General features: G+C 33.3%; 1 protein-coding gene across 23 annotated transcripts in view; it reads right to left on the bottom strand.

The window, feature by feature from the left end:
• LOC143256306 (uncharacterized) overlaps positions 1-24429 on the bottom strand; it is a 96109-nt gene that overhangs the window by 29624 nt on the left and 42056 nt on the right. For all 23 annotated transcript variants that reach the window (XR_013031304.1, XM_076513516.1, XM_076513396.1 and 20 more), the window contains 3 exons: positions 14879-15043; positions 1616-1723; positions 780-935 (listed from right to left, as the gene is read on the bottom strand). Coding sequence is in view for 22 of the 23 variants with exons in the window: in XM_076513516.1 (XP_076369631.1) it covers positions 780-935; positions 1616-1723; positions 14879-15043 (429 nt within the window). In the remaining variant the exon portion in view is untranslated. The remainder of the gene's footprint in view (positions 1-779; positions 936-1615; positions 1724-14878; positions 15044-24429) is intronic.

The following is a 24429-nucleotide window of genomic DNA, read 5'->3' as shown; positions in this document are numbered from 1 at the left end:
AGAAATTTCTCTTTCAAGTGCCTCTGAATTCAAATGAGAAGACTCTATCAAAATACATAGCATGGAGAAAATGAATGCTAGTATGATTTTTGGAAATCAGCATTAATTCTAGTATCAGAAAAAGGTGGGAAAAATATTGTAATACATAATCATTTAACATAAGCCCCAAAGTTATAAGATAAATCAAGTCAGTAGAAATGATACAAAGAAAAACAGTCAGTTGATAAGTCCACTTCTTCAAAAACAACCAAAAAGCTTGGGCAAAAAATCAGGTTTTTAAACAGCAGACAAGTAAAGACAATGTTCTGTGATATTAAAATCTACATCAATTTTAAAATCCTACAGAAATAAGCAAACAAATTCAGCATGCATGGCCTGAATAAGTTGATCAATCAGGGCAAATAAAGTAGCCACAGGATCCCTTTACACACCTACAGTCAAATGAATAAATATGTCCTCTCCTCTTAAGTATGAAAAAAGTGGAAAGGGGAGTGGGTGGATAGTAGAACTATGGATAGGTATGAATGCATCAAAACCATTCAGAATTTTAGGTCACCCAATGTTGACAGAATTGTACCCAACAAAAAGAGAAACTGCTTGTGCCTGTTCTGAACATCATATTAATATAACAAATATAAAAAAACGTTTACTTTCAAATGATTATGTTCAATAGCATGTTAGCTGAGAAAATAAAAACAGTATCTGAAAAAAAGATCAAAACATTCCAAGTCATGTACAACAAAAAATGATGTGTTTATGAAGTGTAATATAAATTTTACCTGCAACAGTGTACGAACAATAGTAATAATGTTCTGTTCCTGAGACGTTATAGACAGATCAGCACTGATAATGACGTCTTTCAAGATTTCAATCAAACATTCACATGAGGAGACAGAATCTTTGTAATGACAGACTGCTGGTATTGCTTCCAACATCTTAAAAATTATTAGTCATTAGTCTGTGTATAACAAAAATATCATTTGCAAACAATATAGTTTTAGAATATGCAACTTTCACTAGGAATTTATGTTATTTTAATCATTTGGATAAAATGGTTTTAGAACAATTTTTACAACAGAATTTTATTAACAATATCACCTTCCATATAATTCCTCGATTTAAAAATTAAGCTAAGTTCTAAAATTAAAAATGGGAAGTTATTTTTGTAGTTTGTTATTACAAATATTATATTTTCAATAAATCACCACTATTTCAGTTTACTTACCCAGGGGGAGGAGGAAAGAAAGAAACAAAGAAATAAAAAAAAGGTTCAATAATATAATAATTTCTGTATAACTTATTATTACTTGGTGTTGTAGGTAAATCAAATATGTCAAAACAAACTATAAAAATTGAGTATTCAATATGAAAAAATGGAATAATGTCAGGTACCTTATATAATACATTTGCCTAAGTAAAGGAAACTACATGTTGGTTTTTATTGACCCACCCTGTATTAAAAAGATATTTTTAAATATATGTTCTGCAAGGAAAATTAGTTAACTTTACAAAAGGTTATTACTTAAAAGATTTAAATAGTAGCATTAACCAAAACAACCTTATGTATACAAGAAATTACAGCCACTTACATAAGAACAGTATATGCAATGCTTACCTCTATTAATACTGGTATTTGTCTTGAATTTTCAACAGCCTGTGTTATAATTATTTTAACAATTTCTCGAGGACACTGAAGGCACAAAGGTAAAATCTGACCAAAAATCTATTAGAAAAATTTCATGATTAACAATTAATAAAACAAAAAGACTTTATGGAAAATATACAGTTACAATAATTGAAAACAATATAAAAGAGAATACAGTGAAAAAATTACATAAAAATATTGAAAGTGACAAAAAATAATACAAAGCAGAAGGCAAATAATATTTGAACATAAAAACTTAGTACATATTTCAAATAACATACAGAAAGTATGTGCTCAAAACTATAATGCTTTTTTGGCTGTTTGTAGGAAATTTGTGAAATTATTTCAAGAATTTGTCAATAAAACTTTCATTGAAATTACTAAACTCTGAGAACTTTGCTGTTGTACCTTTTTAAAAGCATAATTCACCTGCTCTAGTAATAATATCTGACTTAAGAGTGCAGCAGTAATACAATTCCCCTTCTAATTAGTAATTTGATTTATTTAGAAATGAAAAGTGGGTAAATTTTTTCAATACCCATCTTTCAATGAAAATATGGTATGTATTGAGACCAACAAAATTTGATTCTTGAACAAATCATACATGGGCATTTCCATAACTGATCAGTTAAAAATCACTTTTACATATTGATGTGACATTAATGACTGTCAAATAAAGTCTGCAGATACTATTGGTTTGATTAATATACTAAATATTCAAAGGTAAGAAACAGGCTGTTGTGTTAATTTAACAACTGTTGATTACAGGCAAACTATTAGTTTTCAATGGATACTAATTTTCTTCATTACCAGTGAAAGCCATCAGTAAAGTTTTAGCATATATTTGTTCATAAATAAGATGACATAAATAAAAAGAGTGCAAAAGTAATACGAGATTATTTTACCACATAAAACAAAGTGATTTCCTTTTCATCTGAAAGTACATTCTCTACTCTGTCATTAATCATCATAAACTTCTGGTTCTTTTTTATATTTGTTAATCAAAATATATACATTGAACACAAGAGAATAATATAAGTGCTATATGTGATATTGATATCATAATAATTATATGATAAATTATGTCATATAAAGATTACACTTGTGTTAGTGGTATGCATACTGTTACATGTGGCCTGATGGTTAAGAGTTACAAGCTTGAATCCCCACCATTCATCATGCTCCTCTTACATGGAAACTGACCGAGCTAGCCCCTCATGTAAATTTTTCTCAGCTTACAGCAATTTTTCCCTGACCCCAATTTGCTGCAACTAAGACTAAAATGGGAAAAACATATAAACAAAAACAAAATGAACGTATATGCTATCTTTTTACCCCTTTCATTAGCCTTTTTAGCTCTGACTTCTCATAACTTCCATAAAAACCTATTCATTACCTTTTTTACCTTTATAACAATTATTTTATCATTACCTTCTCTTTACCTCAATTAATGATGTTACCCAACATCAATAAAAATTAAAGCTTCAATCAGTCATTATAATATCCTGTCTTTGCTTCTGTTACTGAAACATCTTATTTTCTGAATTTGTAATTTTCATTAAAAACATTAAAAAACTGATCATCATGGAAACAAGACAGTCAAAGAACAACAGAAGGTTTGATCTGGTAAAGTTTCTTATGATATTGCTCACTCCAAGTCAACTACCAATTGATGAGAAGCCAAGCTTTCAATATAGGATCATAGTACATATACAGGATAGGCATCGCTTTGATGACACTAGAGCAGATGGACTTAGGTTGCAATGTCAGTGAGCTTATTTCCACTAATATCAACACAGCCACATATCCAGAAAAACTGGATACAGATTGAAGATAAAAAAAATGAATCAGTCATTTCTGAATATTGATGAGAAGAGTTGGAGCTATTGCTTAGCAATTTTAGGGCCAGTTAATAATACAATATGTGTACTGCATAGTCTCTACGTCAGTGGTTCTTAACCTTGTTTGAGGTACTGAACCCCGGAAGTTTCGTACTTGCATTCACTGAGCCCTTTCTAATTGGAAAACTAAAATATGATTTTTTCAAATTCAAAACATAAGTAGATATTTTACTAGTGCACAAAATGAACCATGAATCAGTTGCACACAATATCAGTGTTCAAAGAACAAAACCAACAAAAAATGAATTTCACACAAAAACATAACTCAATGAATATTTACTGCAAATCAATGTGACTTTTGCTGTTGCCTTTCAGAGGCAAGTTCAGAAATGCACGGCTTCACCTTGGCAAATGCCACTCTCATATCATTTTTGCAACAGTCTGTTCCTTTTCTTTGTTTTTATGTCTATCATCCTCGAAAAGGATTGCTCGCAAAGATGCGTTGTAACAAACGGTATGAGTATCTCAAGGACTTTCTTAGCAATAAGAGGTTACGCTATGATTTGGTGACACCAAAACGTTGAGAGCATTGTTGTTCTGAAAAGTTGCTGTTGAACCTGGCTCTGCTGAAGTTCAATGATTTCGTATTCATCATTGACATCTGCTGTCATAACACTAAACATGAACGGCTGTCTCACCCATGCTGGATACGATTCTCTGGTGGGGAAGTATCTGTCGAGTGACTTTGCGAGCTCATCTAAGTGCATGGCAATTGCTTGCTTCAGTTCCCCAGGTACAGAAATGTCTCCTATTTCAGACACATCTTCGATCTTACTTACACAGTCGTCCAGCAGGGGAAAGTTTGTGAAGTTATCATTCTCTGGCTGTCGTTTCCATAATGGTAGCATTTTTGAAAAGCCTTCAGGTTTTATTCTGCTTGGATGATGTTGACTCCACAGCCCTGCATCTGTTGATTGAGATGATTGAGAGCATTGAAGATATTGGCCATGTATGCCAAAATGAGAATGAACACATATTTTTGGAAGCAATCTGCATGACAATGTTGGTGCTCTTTCAAAAACAGGGCTGATTCCACATGCATGGCAAAAACACAATTCAGCACCTTTCCCAGGGATAACCAATGAACGTTAGAATGGTACAGAAGTACCTCGAATTCAGAGCCCATTTCATTACACAGTTCTTTGAAGATGCAGTGCTTCAGGGCACTATTTCGCACAAAGTTCACACATTCCACCACAATTTTTAATACTTCTGCCAGTTTTGAAGGCAAGGTTTTTGTTGCCAATGCAGTGATAGAATTAATCTTGATACTGAAAAGTGTGACACTCAAGACACAGCTATGAGGGACTACAAGTTCATGTTGAAAAGGAAGGGAAAGTGTTGAATCCACAGGGACTTGGAATCATCTGTCCAGTAAAAAGTTACAGATAAAAGTTGGAAAATGCCACATAACCCATAGAAGCAGAGGTCCTGTAAAATGCCATACCTTCATATAGTGCTATAAACCTTTGCAAGGTCAAAGAACATGGAAACAAGATGTTCCCTCTTGAGGTATGCTTCTGTGTTTGAGATTTCAAGTCGAATCAGGTGGTCCATGGTGGAAGAGAGAAGGATGATATTTGATTTGAGGAATCAAACAAGACAAGCATTAACCATCCTCTCCAAGACCTCACAGAGGCAGCCAATCAAAGCAACTAGATGATAGTTAGAAGGAATTTTGGGATCCTTCCCAAGCTTAAAGAATGGGAGAACAGTAGCCTAGTGCCAAGCATCAGGGTCTATTAAGGGGAATCAAACCCTTGACTTTAGCATTATAAATCTGTAGACTTACCACTATACCAGCAGAAGACTTTTGGAACTGGTAGCAGAAATGCTAGTTGTGAACTTAATCCAAGGTACTAACAAAACATGCTAGTAAATGGCCATTGGACAGTGCTGACACAATGTGATTTCTGCCCAGTGCTCTGAGCATCAAAGTGAAGAAATTCAACCAAGTGTGGGTAAATGGCAGGAATAACTATATATAGTGAAAGTATTGTTACCTAGCATTTGAGAGCACCAAATTACCTCTAAATATGGCAAATATTAACATCATCTTAGCTTCTAAACTTCCCAGCCAAACTTGTGATTCTATTAAAGGTAAGAGATCAAGTTTAGAACATAAACTCTACCAAAGATACATTTAGGAGTTCATCAACAATCTGAAAATTTTCCAGAGATGTTGTATACAGTTCTGACATAGGTTCTATTTCTTCACTTGAACCTGAAAATATTTTTAATCCTCAAATTTTTAATATGAAAGACATCCCATTACTATCCTTTAATGACCACATTAGTTCATTATGTTGTGATTTGCCATCTGGGTGGGACAATATTGCTAATGTTATTACTCATGTCAGTGATTTTACATTAAATGAAATTTACAAAAGACACCAGCAGAAGATTTCACCCCCATCAAAGAAATAAAGAGGCAAATCTAAGACCCCAAACTCTCAAAACAATAGAAATATTCAAGATCAAAATAATTTCAAGAAATTGCAACAAGGAAACACTGGATCATATATTAAACCCCATAATCAGGAAATTATGCCAACTGAGAATGACATTTCTCATACATTTGTGGATTTATTCACATCGCCATCTCCCCCAGATAATTATCCGATATTAGATTTTAATGGATCTACAATGAACAACTCGAATGCTATCATCACCACTGATGAAATCAAGAAGACTATCAAAACACTTTCTAATAGGTCTCCTGGACCCGATGGTCTTACACTGAAGATTTCAAAGACAATCTCGCCCATGATTATATGTTACTTTTCAATTGCTTTTTATGGGAGAAAGATCTTCCTCATTGACTTAAGCAATGTGAGACAATTTTAATATCAGAAAAGGGAAATCTATAATTTGCAACTAATTGGAGACCTATTACTGTTATGTCCACCATAGTGTGAGCCTTCCATTATTTGCTCACCTCTAGAATTATGAGAAATGTCACTCTTAATCCAGTCCAAATGGCCTTTGTTGCATGTGATGGTACATTTACAAACATCTTAATGCTGGAGTATATTATTAAATAAACCCAAAATAAAAGTACGCAATTACACGTCGTGTCCTTGGATCTAGCAAAAGCTTTAATTCTATTTCCTATTCATCTATCAAAATAGCATTAAACAGATTCAACATAGCTATGAATGAGAAAATATATCATGAACACTTATGTGGATTGTAGTACAAATATCATCTTAAAGAATGTTATATCATCTGATGTCCCTATGAGATGAGGAGTGAGACAGGGTGATCCATTATCACCACTTTTAATCAAGAAATAATACCTGCATTGGATTTTGCTGATGTCACTCTGCAAGGCAGAAGTAAAGCTGGAATGAGGGACCAATTGAACATTTCATCTATTTTCTTTGATGAACGGAATCTTCATGTCAACAATGATAAATGTTTGGTACTATCTCTTCATTCCGAAAGAAAGAGTACAAGAGTGAAAATACTCACTGACAATCAGTTCACCATTCACAATCAAGATAACAGACAGGTTCAACCAGCAGAACTTAATTCATAAAGCAAGTTTGAAGCCCCAACAGAAATTACTCCTGATCACCAAATTCTACATTCCTCAGATTATACCTATATCACCATCTCGACTCAAAGCTAAAAGTTTGAATCAATGAAGTATTTTATGTTAAGGCATCTGAAGGAGGCCTGGGAGAGTTATGAATTTCTGTGACATTATACCATCTACTATTATAAAAAAACTCCAGAGTATTGAAAAGACAAGTGCTCCCATTATAAAAGCCCTACTTGCCACAAAGCTTATCCAAAATCAACAAGATGTCAAGTTTAGAGGACTGGACAAAACTGAAAGATCTCCAGTGCACAATTTATTAATTTCCCAGGAAAATAATAGTTACAGCTTCTATGTTTATCTCACTCCTTAAACTGAGATTCAGACTTCTTCCTACTCGGTGTAACATCTATTGAGGAAGACCAGCATTCTCCAGTAATTGTAGAGCTGGATGTATTGGAAGAGTAGAAACTTTAGCACATATTCCAAGTTGCTGTAGTTCTACTCACAATGCATGAATTGTTAGACATGATTCTGTATGCAAGAAGGTTTATGACACCTTAAGGAAAAACAACAGATTCATTAAAATTATTCAAGAACCCCGTATATACAACCAATATAGAAGAGAACTATGTAAGCTGGACCTCATAACTATTGATGATAACACCATCCATATCAAAGTAGCAGTATCTTGGGAGACTGATAAAAATATCTAGATACCAGATATAATAGCAAAATTAATTATTACAGGGGAAAATCAAGTATTGAATCTTGGTGTCAAAAACAGTGGCCTAATAAGAAAGTATATTACAAAGCAATATCCATTGGTTGTAAAGAGGGTATTCCAAATAATAACCTTTTGAACATGTATGAACTATGCATAAAATATAGTCAAATTCAATTACATATCTTACATGCAATGGAAAGGAATTTATGGGTATACAAATCATTTCTATCTAACATCTCAAGAAATTAATCATAAATAAAGAAAATATAAACTACTATGTACAGACTTGTAAAAACTTAAATAATATCAATAAACCCACTCATGGGCATTGGAAATGAGTCCCGAGGAACACCTCATTTCCATAACAACTTGTTTGTTGGAAAAAAAAAAAACCATATACCTTGTCATCCACTTAGTGATGTGCATGAATGGATTAATGAGATTCTCACTATCCCTATTTACTAACTAGTAAAACCACAGCCTAGGGAACAGGCTTGGAGAAATTGTTTTAACACTATTTTCTTCTTCTTTACATTAATAGTAGTAATACAAAATGTTTACTAAAATAAATAATTCACCAAAAAACATAGAATAATAAAATGGAAAAGTAGACAATTTCCCTTCACTGTCACAATATTTTGGATTTCTATTTCTGTGACAAGAACCGTTACAAAAACACCCAGGCTAGTTGTTATCTTTTCCACGAGAATGAATGTTTTTACTAACAGTGAAATTGACAATTCTCTGTTCAAATAACAAGATAATGTAATATATTATTTGATAATGTAAACCTTTGCTTTTCATTTGTTATAGACTTAAAAACAAGAAAGAACTACAAACAAATTCTGAAACAAGAGGATGTTACAGGTGTGTGTGTGTGGCTCTAGAGGGTCTGATTTTCTAGTTCATGGCTCTGTAACCAAACAAAATGAAAAGCTATAAAAATTAAGGTTTTTCTGAGCAGCAACATTTTTATAGTGAGTAATTTATGTTGAGAAATGGTGGAAAAATATAAAATATTTCACACTACACCATAGGAAATTCAGAATTTTTTTTTTTAAATATTGTCTTATATAATTAAGATGTTCTATATATATTATTAAAATATGAATTATTAGTTGAGATTTTATGCAAAACTAATTGGTATAACACAAAGCAGAATAATAAATATTGAATACAAGTCATCAAAAAACTTGACTTGCTGTAAAGGATGCACGGCCCCTTATGAAAGGATTAACTCAACCATGCTTTCTTGTGCAATGCCACAATTCCAGATGACTTTAAAATACAAGTTTAATCATGTTTTTAACAGAAATGACAAAACAATAATAAAATTAGGTGTGATTTTGGTATGCTTAAGGTGTATTTAAGCAGAGTCCACAAAGAAGAGAACTTGACTAAGTCCTTCAACTTGTATAGAAATTTAAAAAGATGTGGACAGGCAGAGTTTTATAAGAACTTTTAAATGTTTATATATTTAGGATTAAAATTAATTTCAAATACATACTTATCTCTGAAAAGTAAAAATGCTTTTCCTATTGAACAGCTCTTATGATGTCATAAATATGTAACTTACATTCAGAATATAATTATAATAATGCAGGACATGCATCAATTTAGAGAGTTATTCACTTTTTCATCTTTTGCATAACTTATGCCTCTTGTTCTGGGTATCCTTTACTGTGGGTGACACAGTTTTAGTGTCTTACATTAAAAATTCTATTAAACTTCTTTTTACGTTATACCAATTAGTATAGCATAAAATCTTAGCTTATAATCCATACTTTATGTTTTCAGTTCTTAATTCTACCAGGAAATATTTAAATAAAGTACTAAATTCCCCTAATGTTACACACATGATCCATTTTTTCTAAGCTTCTTTTCTAACTTTTCCATTACCCCTTCAAAATGTATAAAATTAAATGTAAACTACTCACTGAAAAACTGTAATTTCTCAAACAAATCACAATTTTTATACTTTTAAATTTTGTTCAATTACAGAGATAAACAGAAAATCAGACCCATCCTGCAACACCCACCCATCACATCCCCTCTTTCAAAATTTGTCAGTACTTCCCTCTTACATTTAAATATATATTACCTATAACCAATAGAAAGTCAAGGTTTTTATCTATCAAATGACGTATATTCAGAATACAATGTAATATGAGTGACAATTTCATTTATAAATTTGGTTAATTTGTGATGGTTATTGTACTTCCCTCTTACATTTAAATATATATATTACCTATAGCCAACAGAAAGTCAAGGTTTTTGTCTATCAAATGACATATTTTATATTCTGAATATACAAGTGTCAATTACATTTATAACTTTGGTTAATTTGTATTGGTTATTGTAACACAGTTAGAAAGCCAAAAGGTTGTGATATTTAGAGAAAATTGTCTGCTTTTTGCATTTTATTAGTCTATGTTCTATTACCATTAGCAGAAAAAAATGAAAAACATCTCCTTGCACTTCAAGTTGATGATAATATTTAAAAATGTCACAGAGAAAATGAATAATAAATGGGCCAATTGGGCAGATTTCTGTCAGAAAGAGAATCCAAAGAGTGAGTGCATAATTGAATAATAGTTTGTCAAAGAAAAGGGACCAAAACAGTCACAGGGTGTAACAATGGGGACAGAAATAGGAAAAAAACACAGATTTGTCAAGTCTTGCATTCACAGAGGGCAAAAAACTCTTGATACAATGAGGGGTAGATTTTGTTGAAGAAATGGAAAGATCTGTCTGCACTTCCACTGTGGCAGTAGAATAAAAGACAGCTGCAGAAATCCAAGACAGACCAGGGTACAACAACTTCTAGGCATTAGGATGAGATTTATTTAGAGTATGTGAAAGTTCTACCTCTTTTTCCTCCACAATTAACTCTCTCAAAATGGGCTTGGTCAATCTGACTGACCATGTAACCTACTTGTACTCAAGTATTTATAGATTTAATACTTCTAACTTTCAGTACAGTGTATATATTTCCACAAAATTAGGTAGCTTTTCATATGCCCAAAATCATTTTTACTGAAGTATTTTAATATACTAAAATAAATATTTGTCCATCCAGAAATACACTGAGTATTTGTTTTCAACAAGTCCATGTGCATATTTATTTTCAGATTGAGATAAAAAATACTTTTCATCTCAACAACAAGTTTATTTTATATAGTCTCTAAAACCTAACAACATTTCAAATGCTTTTGTTCAGTAAATCTTCAAATTTTATCCATTATTTTCTCTGCCCTATCTCAAAATGGGATCAGTCAATTTGACCAATTTTGCAAACACCAAAAACACCAAATTTAAATTTTCTTTGGTGGTTATCTCAGTTTTCTCTTTAACAATCACAGTTTTTTGGTTTCCTGACTATGTGACAAGAGCCATTATAAATTCACCTATACTAGCTGTTATACTTCATGTGTGAACCAAAGTTGTATTATAAGTAAAATGAACATTCATCTATTCAGAATGCAACATAACACATCATGTCATTAGATAAATGAAAACCTTGACTTTCTATTGGTTACAAGTAATACATAATTAAGTGTAAGAGAACTATTAACAAATTGTGAAAGACAGGAAGTGACAAGTGAGTGTAGCAGCAGTGGTCTGATTTTCTATTTGATACCTCTGTAACCAAATAAAATTGAAGATTTTATAGCAAGTTTATACTTTTCTTTTGAAGGGGTGATGGATAAATTGGAGAAGAGAAGAAGCATAGAGTAAATGGGCAGTGTGTCACAATAGGTGAAATTCAGGATTTTTTTAAAATACTGAATTGCAAAATTAAGAACTTAAATATAGACTATTAAAATATAGATTACGAGCTAAGAGTTTATGCCATACCAACTAGCATAATATAAAGAGAATGTAGTTCAATTAAACTTAGAGAGACAGACATTAAAACTGTGTCATGTCCAGTAAAGGATACTCAGGAGGATAGGGGTAAGGGCAAAAATATATATATATAAAAAAAATTGATCCAGGGAGGGTTCAGTAAACATTTGTAGGTATCATGATCTTTGCCATCACAATAAGCACAAGTCAAAGAACCATAAAACACCGAACTACTGATATTGGAAATATCCAAGAGGGTTAAAAATATAGATAACCTACCTTAACATCAATAGGGGACATGGTAATGTAAACATCAGTATAAGAACATTGGCAGACTACAGAATTCCATCTTTATGAGTGAAGATAATTTGCACAGCAAAAACTCCTTTGCTAGAGAAACCAGCAGTGATCTCTCACTCTGAGATGTTCTTTAACCTTATGTCAATGACATCATTTTTAAATACCTTTTGTGCATGTTCCTGAGTTACATTCAAAATTTAATTAAACCACTTTAATAGGGAATGTATTTCAATAAAATTTCTATTATCAAGTATGTTATAACTTGAAGTGTTATATTATCTAAGTTTTATTCCTTCATTTCAAAAAGAAACATTTAAAACAGCAATTAAAAATGCAAGTTTTTACTGTCATGTGATCTGGTCACAGTTACAAATCAAAACTTTACAAACTATTTACATACTATGATCATATAATAAAGACTGTCAATATAGAAGGTCAAATTAAAATACCACCTATTTTTCATCAGTGTTTGGAAAATTTACAATAATGTCTTGATGGGGGTTTTATGTTCTAATATTTCTAAGCTTAAGATCAGCTATGTCCACTTGCAAAGTCAAAACTGTGTTGGTAGGTAACAGTTTGAAGTTGAATGGAATGCTTAAAACCAATAAAAAGAAGAGATTTCATACTATTCAGTTATAGCCTGAAGAAACCTCCACCAGCATATGGATTTGAAGTATGAGATAGCAAAAAAGCTTAGTTCATTGTTCTCTTGAGGTGTACCTAGTGCTCAGCTAGTATTTCTCACCTTATATGTGTTGGTTTGCTAAACAGATTGCATTTAGGTTTTGTGTTTATATTTTAATTAGTCATATACTGTCTCTGTTTATAAATGCATATTTGAAAATTTTACAATTTTATGCATTTAATTTGATGCAGCTTGACTTGTGGAAATTACTAAATAAGATGGCCTCATTTCTGAGTGCAAGCATTAGTAAAATTTTGTGGACAATCTCTGCCATGTAATAACTATTACAATCATAAGGTCATGTTGGCAGGAACAAGTTGGCATACCTGCATCAAGAATAAAAGAGAAGGAATTGGGAAGAAAAAATAAAAATAAAATATAAGTGAAAAGATAAAGGTGTGAAATTATGTATATGAGAAAAAGAAGATTAAAAATATATTCTGAGTACACTGTAGTGAGATTTATTTACACTGTATGTTGGAGATCTAAAGTTAATCTAAAGTTAAAGTTAATAACTAAAGTTAATGATATAATAAGAGAAAATGTAGATTAAAATATAAACATTTACTTTAAAAACATTTCATATTCATTTAGGAGGTTCTAGAGATTATGCAAATGATATTTGAAAACTATAAATAAATTAGTATTTTTTATACTTGAAAATCACATTGCCTGTGAATCATTCTGATCCTGGACACATGTAACTACATGAAATAATGATTGTTTTATTATATTAGGAAAAAAATTGTCTTATTTTTCTAAAAGCTGTACAATCTAAGGATCATATAATATAAATTTAAAACTATTTCATCAACTAGTTTCATTTTTATAATGAACATTCGCAAGAGTTGCATACCTACTTACATTGTAAGTAGGTTGTAGTCATATGATTGAAGAAAGAATAAATAAATAAATACATAACTGCCAGTTTGCAATAAGATATTTTTTTCTGGAAAATACTTTTATATGTGCTGTGCAGTGAAATAGGACTGATTACAAACATATCCTATGTGTAGCAAACCCAGTTAAAAGGAAGTGATAACAATTAGCTTAACTTGTATGAAAATGTTATAGTTTAAAATATTTCATAATGTAGATATTTATAAGATTATTCTGATGTAGACTTTGTAGAAGTCTGAAAGCTTATATTCAGTGGAAATAGTTTTAGTTTCAAATGTCCATTGATAATTTTTATTTAATATTAGGGTTTGTCACGTAAATGTTTTTTTTTTTTGTTAATATGACTTTAATAGTGTTATATTTTATGTACATGGGGGCACTGGGTGAGGGATCTATAAAAAATAGAGAATATTCATTGCCCATTGACCCTTACTCACCAAGAAGATTTACAGGGGGATGCACTACAATGCCAAATAATGACATTGTAGCTACAGCAGGAGTTTTGAACTTTTTGTCTTATGCTGTTGTTTGTGTATAGTACCCACAAAACCCCAGCCAACAGACCCTAGGAGAACCACCACAAGGCCATTTGTTTGCAAGAATTCAAGGCCAAAGTGCTACTGATGTCACTCACCCAAAATCCTCTCCCTTCCCTTCATGAGATGCCATGCATGGCAAACACATGGGTGGACATGTGGATCCCAGAGGCGGTAAACTGAAGGGTCAGAACCTTCCCTGGAAACTTTGCTCACCACATACAGGAATCTACCTTGAAGGGTGTAATTAACCAAATACTCATGTTTCTCTATGCAATCCTCAATCTTCATTTCCTTAATTCTGTTACAGTTGAGCTATGTATCTAAATTGTAAATTCCATTTGTTAGAATGCATCAAAATTAAGTTTCACATTGAACCAGATGTGTTAGAAGCAGAACACTGACATATATGACATGGTATTTGGTATTTTCAGATAAAATTAAACAATGTGCTACCAATATTAATACATTTTCTCCTGATAAGCAGTACATGGTAGGTGATAATGAATTTTTAGTTATATGTATCATATTTTTTGCTTTAGTTGATGTTAAGAAATAAATGTAGCATTTCGTGTATAAGCTGCAGCAACAAAAATCACATGGAGAATAGACAACTGTTAATAAATTTATACCAAATACAGTATGTATTATCTGTTAAATAACGGAACAGCTATTTCTGTTTCTACTAGAATTATTTATCCTAGAGACAATCTCAAATAATTTAAAATAGGAAATCATTTGAAACATTAATACTTTAGTAATCAACAAAATGAAATTTAAAAACTTACAGTAGAATAATGGTCGGTTTCCACTGCTTGATTAAGCATAACAATCAAATTCTGTACAAAATCTTCAGTCTTAATCAATTCTGATACTCCATATTGTTTCAATCTTTGAGTGAGTAATTCTTCTTGACCTGATGAGTTCAGAAGACTAGTAGCTGCAAGGAAAAGCTGAAAGTAAAACACAAAACAAGTTAAATCATTTATTGAGATCTGCAAGCTTTTAAAAACACTGCAGTATGCAAATATTTACTTTACAGTTGCATATAAATGTGTAACCCAGAGCAATAAATATGCAAAATAATCACCGATATTCCTTGATTACTTCTTCCTCACAATGGAAAGAATGAACCAAACTGCATGAAGTTAAGAAAAATACTAAATCTTATCTAGGTTTGTTTAATCAAATTCATGTAATTTTAGTTTTTCTACCATTACTTATTTTGAGAAAGTTGAAAGCATGTGAAATAAAATGAAGCAAACTGTGAATGAGTTCAAGAAAGATAAACTACATTATGCAGGCATCAAATTCAAAAACAAATAAAAAAAATTGGTGCACAGTCAATAATGAACCAACATTCACACTATACAAGAAGAGAAGTTAATTTCACTATCAAAATATCTCCTAGCAGCTGACTATAAAGCTGGAGATAATGAAAGTAATTGTGGAAGATGTACCAAAAAGAGAAACATGGTCTTCCTGTGATACACACAAGAGAAGTGGAAACTATTTTGAAGCAGGCCAGCATGGAGCAATAATAAGAACTAGACAACAGGAACAACTGATTTGGGCCAATACCCAAGAGGGAACATAAATAAATGGGTTGGCAAAGAGAAAACTTTTTAGCCTTACAATGCGAGTACTCGTATTTATATTAGATAATTTATTTGGACTATCACTGCATTATTTCAGTTTTTTTTCTACCAATGTTTTTGCACTTCTAAAAAGTTCAGGTAATTGAGCCAAATATTTGTGTATTAAAAACTAAACAAAAATTAGAATAACATTGTAACAGTCAAAAATAACTACTTAAAGCATCCACTGAAAGGGAAGCTGGACAAAGAACATGTAACCAGTAAACCATAAGTTGATATACATGATACACTGCCATTGCAAATGCATTAGACATGAAGCAAATTAAACCATCTGCACAATCAAAAAAATACCTGCTAAGAAAAAAAAAAAACATGGCATGAATGAAGCCAAAAGTAAAGTAAAGAAATTACAGCAAAGGCTGTGAGATTAAGTGCTACACTGCTTGTTGATGTATATCACCAAAATCAAAGTGTTTGTGAGTAATGAGACACAGTAGTAGTGTAATAAGACCAGAATCACCAAATATTCACAAAGAATAGTCCAAGTGCATAACAGAATGATTTAAAAATGACATGATTACAGACCATAAAAATAATGATCCTCCAACACTTTACCCTTGTCCCAGAAAAAGGTATTGGTATATATATATAAAAAAAAAAAAAAAAAGTTCAGAAGAGATGGAAGAAAAAAGGTACCTATGCTGAAAAACTCATCAATGAAACTTCTTGAAATTAACCAAGAAGAGTAGATTTAAAATAACAATAGGTCTAAGGATAGACACAATGAGGGGGTTAAGGTATCTTAAGTAAATACAATCCATATAAATTGCCACAATGAGAAACTATTATTCACAAATCAGAGAGGAAATGTTTCACAGATGGAAATGTGTGCACACCCAAAAATCAAAGCAGACAATTTAAGTATTTCTAAAAGTGTTAGCTCTCTTACTATAAGGAAGGTCAAAATAGGATTATCATAATTGTTTACACAGTTACATTCAAAATTTAAACTACTTTATTCACAATGTATTGAAATGAATTTGCCATCAAAAAATTACTTAAAGTTTGATGTAACTTTTAATTTCTTAAATGTTTTAGGAACTTTTCAAATAAATCCTCAATCTTCCCTAGTATGGCAATCATGACATTTGTTTCCTAGGTTTTACTATTCTATAATTAATTATCACCACACTTTGAAGAATGGAATTTAATGTAAATTTCTTATTATAATATACATATTACTAAGGCAAATTCTAATTTTTATAGCTTTGAATCTTCTTCATCTACAGTCATAAACTAGAAAATTATACCCATTTGCCATGATCACCTATCACATCGTCTCTCCCACAAATTGCCAATGATTCTCTATTGTTTTATATTATTTATAACCAATAGAAAAGCACATTTTTTATCTATTACATGATGTAGCATCCTATGTTGTCATCATTACAGAGTATTGCTAATTAGATTTTCACTTTGAAAGTTTATCTCCTGCATTCAAATTGAGTAGTTAAGGGAATCATTTTATTTTAAGCCCCTCTAGTCTCAGTTCAAAAGCCAGTTAAATTATAAAAATTACAGGACATTGTTTTGTACAAGTTATTATTTTGTTTCTTGATGCATTCTTTAAGATAAGTAAAGAAATATTACTTAGTGTACCAGTGTAATCATGTACATTTTTTTATAAAAGTAACAACAGCATAAAAGTTAGGAACTTACTGTGTAAGACAAGACAATAAAAAAAAATAAATAAATAAAAATTATTCAGAAATTATGCTTGCAAGCAGCTCTAGCAGGAAGATGTGTTAAAAAACTAAGGAAGGAATGAGACTAAGAATGCAACTGAAGGATCCATTTGTTGATATGAATAACACTCAAAAGTATACTACAATGTTAATATAACCAAGCTGTAGTTCTCCAAATGTGCTGTAGTCAGTGGTTACCCCAGATCTATGTGGCAAGAAGTTCTCTAAATTTTGTCTGACACAAAGAATAGAGAACACCAAGGTAGTTCTTCCAGTGATGTTGGTGTTGAGATTTCCAAGATGAATGGAAAAGATTGGTTGGTTGGTTTGGTGTTTTATGGTACAAAGTAGCTTGGCTATCTGTACCAAACATCTGGTAAAAAGTTAAAATTAAAGTAAATGTAGTAAAATTCATAAAAGGAAATTAAGGTAAAACAAAACAAAGTTTAAAAAATCAACTTAAATAGCAGTAAAACCAATGTTTACATCAAGTCTATAGCTGTAAGAGAAAAACTACAGTAATACAAGTTGTAAAAGACTTTCTACAGCATAATTGTAGTCATCATAACTTACCAGAAAGACTAACAGTAACAAAAAACACCATCAGTCACCTGAAGTTGGTCTTTACAGTCCTGGTTCAGAGTTATTTGATGCTATAGCCATTTTCAAAAAGTAATAAAAGCTTTAACAGACTTGCACCAAAATTATAATTATAACTCACAAGGATGACTAATGGGTAGTTCAAACAGCAGCGTTCGTCACCTGAAGTTGTCCTTTCCAGTCCTGGTTTCAAGTTATTTGACATTATAGCCATTTTCTAATTTCAAATCAAATTAGATGGACTTTGATTCTTAAAAGGGAATCACATTAAAAAAGGTCTAATGTATAAATTAAAAAACTTAAATAGTATTAAAAAGATTAATGGCCTTTAAAAAACTAAAAACATTTCCAAGGTCACCATCACCAATAACACAAACATCATAGATAAACCTTGGGACAGAACACGATTAAAATTATGCCATCGATGAGAGTCATAATGACAGCAAGACAGTAAGGTATGGTTTATTGTGACCTGAGTGTTACATAGAAAACATGGCAGTGCATCAGTCCCAGATAAAAAAAAATATTAAGTTAAAAAACTGTGACCAATGCATAGTCTAGTTAGAACAACTTCCTCTTTCCAATCCTCATAAAAGCAAGACAGCCAAAGTCCAATATAAGGTTTTATTTGGAAAAGCTTGTTTTCACGTTGCTCACTCCAAGTCGACTGTCAGCTGGCACGGACTCAAGACTTGAATACAGGACCACAGGTCATGTATGGGACAGGCACAGCAGTGATCGTGCCAGAGCAGATAGATGTAGTTGCAATGTCAGTGAGCTCATTCCTGTGAATACTCATGTGGCTCGGTATCCAGAAAAACTGGATAGAAGTAAATGTTAAAGAGAAATGGGCCAATCAGTTTTGAATATTGGTGAGAACAGGGTGTGAACTAACGTGAAGCAATTCCAGGGCCAGTAGGGAACTAAGCGAGTCAATATAAATAGTGCACATTGAGTACTGCTTAGCATCTATGTGATCCAGGACAAGAGAAATGACGTACAGTTCAGCAGTGAACACAGAAGCTGCAGAGGGGATTCTGCATGCAACCACTAACTCACAACAAACCATGCAGAGTCCACACAGTTATCTGATTTCGAACCATCTGTATAAATAGGAATAGAAGAATGGTTTGAAAGATGTTCAGCAAATAGCAGACAGTATTTCCAACCAGGAATGTCTACTTTTCTCAGATGACTTAAAGACAGGTCACAATTGGGGACTGTAAGAAGCCATGTTGAGATGGGCTGACCAGTGGATACAGCAATGTTATCCAAGGACAGACCCAATTTATCCAACTGCACCTGAATATGAAGGCCAAAAGGAGCAATAGCAGATCATCTGTTCTGAAAAGGTATGGCCCACTGAAAAAGGAAAACACAAGCCCAGGTGTGATGCTTTGGTAAGGAATGAAGTTTTGAAGCATATAGTAAAGACAGTTGCCAAAATCCCTTATGATAAAGGGGGTCCAGCATCATTAAGGCTGAGGTCCTGGTATAGCCATTGACCAGTGATCCATAGTCGAGTTCTGATCGAATAAGAGCATGATATATCTTTAGCAAAAAACATCAATCCTCTTCCCAAGTGGTGGAAAAGAGGACACAAAAAATATTCAGTGCTCTTGTACATTTTGAGCTGTAGCTGCTTGATGTGTGGTATAAATGTCAGCTTGCAGTCAAAGATAAGCCCCAAGAACTTTGTCTCAGGGACCATAGGCAGCACAACTTCACCAATATGTAGTTCAGAACCAGGGTGAATTCCCTTTTGGCAGCAAAAGTACATGAAAATGGTTTTAGAAAGAGAGAAGTTAAAGCCATTTGCTGTAGTCCACTTCAGTAAATAACTGAAGGCAGTCTGTAGTTACTGCTCAATATACCTCATGTTTGACAACTGCCAAAGTTGTCAACACAGAGCCCATTTGCAACAGTAAGAGGGATTTGTTCAATAATGGCATTAATCTTTATACTGAAAGTGTAACACTCAAAACACAGCCCTGTAGAAAAAAACCTGAAATTGTCAAACCTACATGAACTTGAAATCTCCTGGCCATTAAAAAATTTTCAATAAAAATGGGCAAATGGCCACACCTTCAAGTTGTATCATAAGCCTTCTCAATATCAAAAAATTTTGATACGAGATGTAATTTGGGAAAGGCTTCTCTGATTGATGTTTGAAATCGAATCAGGTGATCCACTGTGGTAGAAGATATGCTGGTTGTGAACTTAATCCAAAATTCCTTCTAGATTTAAGAGTGGGATACCTATGAAAAGTATCCCAGGCCTATATTTGAGCCTTCCTTGCCATGTGGCAGGCAGGATCCCACCATAAACAAGGATATTGTGGAAAATGTGTGGAGGTTTTAGGAATTCATTGAGCAGCTGCTTGTATAATACAGTCAGTTAGTGCTTCCACACAATCATCTATTAATGGCTTACAAATGATGGCAGGATAAAGTTCTGCGAGAGCAGTGAAAAGGGCCAGTTTGCTTGATCCAGCTTCCACTGGGACACACAAGTCGGGTGGCACTGACCATGGCCAGACTCTCTGAAAATGATCACTGCCTCGTGAATTATTATCAACCCTCCTTGAAAAATGGGAGAATAGTGAAGGGGAGCAAACTGAGATATCAATAGCAGTAAGGGATTGACTAGGTGCATGAAAATAAATAGAACTAGTATTGAAAAGAGTAAGGTTGTGATGAGAGAGCATACACTCTATGGAGCGACCCCTCCTATCAATATCAGCACTTTCCCAGAGAGGATGATGTCCATTAAAGTATCCCAGGATTGAAAAGGGAGACAGCAACTATTCAATGAGAGCATCAAGGTCTGATTGATCATTATCTCTTCAGGTGACAGGTAGAGAGAACAAACAGTGATGGTATGGTCCAAGAACAGAACACTTGACTATGGCCTCCAAGGGTGTGTCAAGTGGCAAAGACAGGGTGGGCACATGCTGATCAACCAACAGTGCCACCCTTCCATGCACTCAACCCTCACACAGCCTGTCATTTCTGTACAAAGAAAACTGTCAAGAGATGACTGTTTCAGCAGGTTTCAGAAATGTTTCCTGTAAGGAAAGACATACAAGATGGTAGGAAGCAATCAGTGCGACATCAGTTTTGATGTCATCCTGATTAGAACGTAAACCTCAACAGTTCTATTGTATCAAGGTGGCCATCTTTATTTATGTGTATGCAAATTGGTTGGAGAACCCTTCTGTTTACAACCATGTCTTCTTTCTTTACTATCTTTATGCAAGGGAGGTAAATTGACCTTCATGGATCCTTCCTGGGTCAATTGGGCAGGTCTTCACTGTTGGAAGACGTGAACAAATGATCGTTTTGCATCTTGGGGTGGAAGAAAAAATGTCTTAAGGAAATGCCTATACTCAGAACCAAAGGAAGAGGATCTTGGGATTTACTAGAATGTATGTTTGGGACAGAGATGGCTGTTAAAGTTGATTCATCAACTTTGTTAACCATGGAGATCAAAAGACTTTTAATTTGGTTTGAAAATGATTCTTTTCGAGTCACAGAGAGATTTGTCTGCACTCCCACTATAGTAGTGGAACGAAGTGCAGCAGCATACATCCAAAATGAAGTGGTGGACAGCAACCTTTGAACCTCAGGGTAAGTAATGTTATGAATCGTTTTTAAATGCTGCACCTCTTTTTCTTCCAACCATTTAGGATAAGAACGCAATGAGGGTCTGTTTCACACTCATTGGCATCGAGGTCCTTGCCACCGCAATGAGCACGACAAGGAATCACGACATGATGTCTTTGAGTGACCTAACCACTAACACTGGAGATATATAGGAAGGTTTGGAATGTATGGCCATACCCTGAGATAAAATAACCTGCCTTCATGGTAGCAGGTGGATGTAGTGATTGAATGTCAGAAGGAGGACACTTGTTGGCATCGTAATTCCATCTTTGTGAGTGAAGATACGCATCACTACAGCAATTCCTTGGATGGAGAAACCAGCGAGAATCTCTGACTCGGGGATGTTATTCAAATCCCTCTCAACAATAACTCCTCATGATGAATTCAAAGTAGCATGAGGTGTAACCTCAATAGGTATATCTCCAAATGCTTTTGAATGCAAGAGGAGTTCACTGTGTTGAGATGTGAATGTTTCCACCAATATGTCACCAGAACAAAGCTTCTTTACTGACTTTGGAGAACCAGCAAGTCCGTCTAGTCCATTCTGAATGAAAAAGGGAGACATTTGCCCTAAAAAGTTGTCTGAAAGATAATGCAGGATAAGAAAATGAGGTACAACAGGTGTTACAGATTTTGAAGAGCACTGCTCAGAATCTTCAAGACATGGATGTTTACCTATGGACTGTTTTTTTGCTATTTTATACAAGTTTTTATTTGGAAAATCCATAATAAAAAAGGAATATTTCAGTACCAGCTGACTCCACCCACCATGAAGCCCTACAAGGGGACACACTACAATGCCAAATAAGGAGACTGCAGCAACGTCTAGTTTCATAAGCACAATACCCAAACACCAGCATTAGGTATAATATACATAACACCTGTTGAGAACATCCAACACTGGTAGTAGGTTGAGCCTAGCCTACATGGACCAGCCAACTGACCCAAGGCCACCTGTCTGCAGGAATGCAAGACCAATGTGGTGTGTTAGAGTTGAACACCTCAACCACCAGGATCCTCTCCTCCCCTTCATGGGTCACCATGCACGGCAAACACATAGGTGGGTGTTTAGGTCCCAGAGGAAGTAAACTGAAAGAACAGAACCTTCTCTGGGAAGTCCCCCTCACCATGTACAGGAATCCACACTGAAGGGAATGGAAAAGAAATAAAGTACTTGCAAGAATAGAAATGAAGTGGATTTTCTTAGGTGTAATGTACAGATATATTACACACATAACCAGAAGAGAAACAAGAAGATAAACCCTGATGCCAAGCATCCCATGACAGAAACAAGTAAAACTGGAATACTTATAAAGACAAAACTTTAGCAGTTTTTTTTTTCATTTGTAAGATATATGTGGCTGTGTCAGTCTAGTGCTTGAATAATAAGCACCTTGTAACACAGTCAGATGGTCAAAGAAGCCTAAGAAACAACAGCAGTGACAATAACAAGTAATAATGAAAAAAATATGTAATCATGATTACAATAATCAGGAAAATGAAATTAAGTTATAATTGTGCAGAAAAGTTGTTGAGTGCATGGCAGAAAACTAAAGCAAGAGAAGTAAAAACCTACATTGAAGAACCTTCTCTAATAACTAAAGAGGGTCGAAAGCAAGAGAAGAAAGATTTGAAGAGGAATACAGTGTATGAATACAGACAGAGTTTCAAAAAATATCAACACAGCTCAAATACGCAAAGGTGGAAGAAATGAAAGATTTTAAGAAGTCATATAACATAACATACGCACTTCAAATGTAATGAAAGTAGTTTCAGTATTGAAAATATATAGCACACCTGAACAAAAAAACAAAAACAAATGCATATCTACAGAAAATGAAGACATATAAAAGTTCAGCATTTACATAGTTATATCAAACATGATCATCAATAAATAACATCAAGAATATGTTGAACAATCAGGGTTGACAATACATTAATAATTTTACTCTTCTATACTACAGGTGAATTGCATAAGCTAGGATTTGATAGTAGAAGTAATAACTGCACCAGAAAAAAAATTTTGTTACAAAGTTAACAGCACAACTGCTAAAAAGAATATCTAAATTATGATGGGAAACAACAACTTTAGTAACATCCTATAATGTTTGCATAGTAAGTCACTTGGAAGGTGGAAGGGTAGTGAATTAATGTCAAGTGAAGCATGCTGTGCTATGTGCCAAGGGCATTTAGCTTGTAGCATGAGTTCAAACTCAACAAAGAAAGTTTTACAATGCTTCGGAGGTAAGCTTACCTAATTTGAAACCACCAAATGTTAAGTTATTACACATACCACTTCTGGTATTTGCAACTTCTAAGTATTCATAAATTTACTTGTATGTTTACAAATTGATGGTTTTAGGGTCTACAGAATATATATATATATATATATATATATATATATATATATATATTTTGGATAATGTACAATATATATATGGTACATTATCCAAAATTACAGTAAAAATGCAGGAAATGAAAAAGCTATCTAATGTAGAGAGGAAAAACTGTGATACATTGAATCTTTTCCAGTTTAGGTTAGATACTTAAAATGTATAGCTTACCATTTTTAAAATATTCAAGTTATTAGACCATCTGTAGACTCTCACTTTCTGTAAGCCTGTTTTCTGCAGTACTGCTTGCAGTCATGAAAACTGTGCCACTTGTGCATTTTTAAATGTTTCTTTGGAACAAAGTTGGTGGTAATCTATTTTCCAATCTCTCATAGCAT

The sequence above is a fragment of the Tachypleus tridentatus genome, chromosome 1 (genome assembly GCF_004210375.1).
Source record: "Tachypleus tridentatus isolate NWPU-2018 chromosome 1, ASM421037v1, whole genome shotgun sequence".
Lineage (NCBI taxonomy): Eukaryota > Metazoa > Arthropoda > Merostomata > Xiphosura > Limulidae > Tachypleus > Tachypleus tridentatus.
This window is presented reverse-complemented; position numbering and strand designations above follow the sequence as displayed.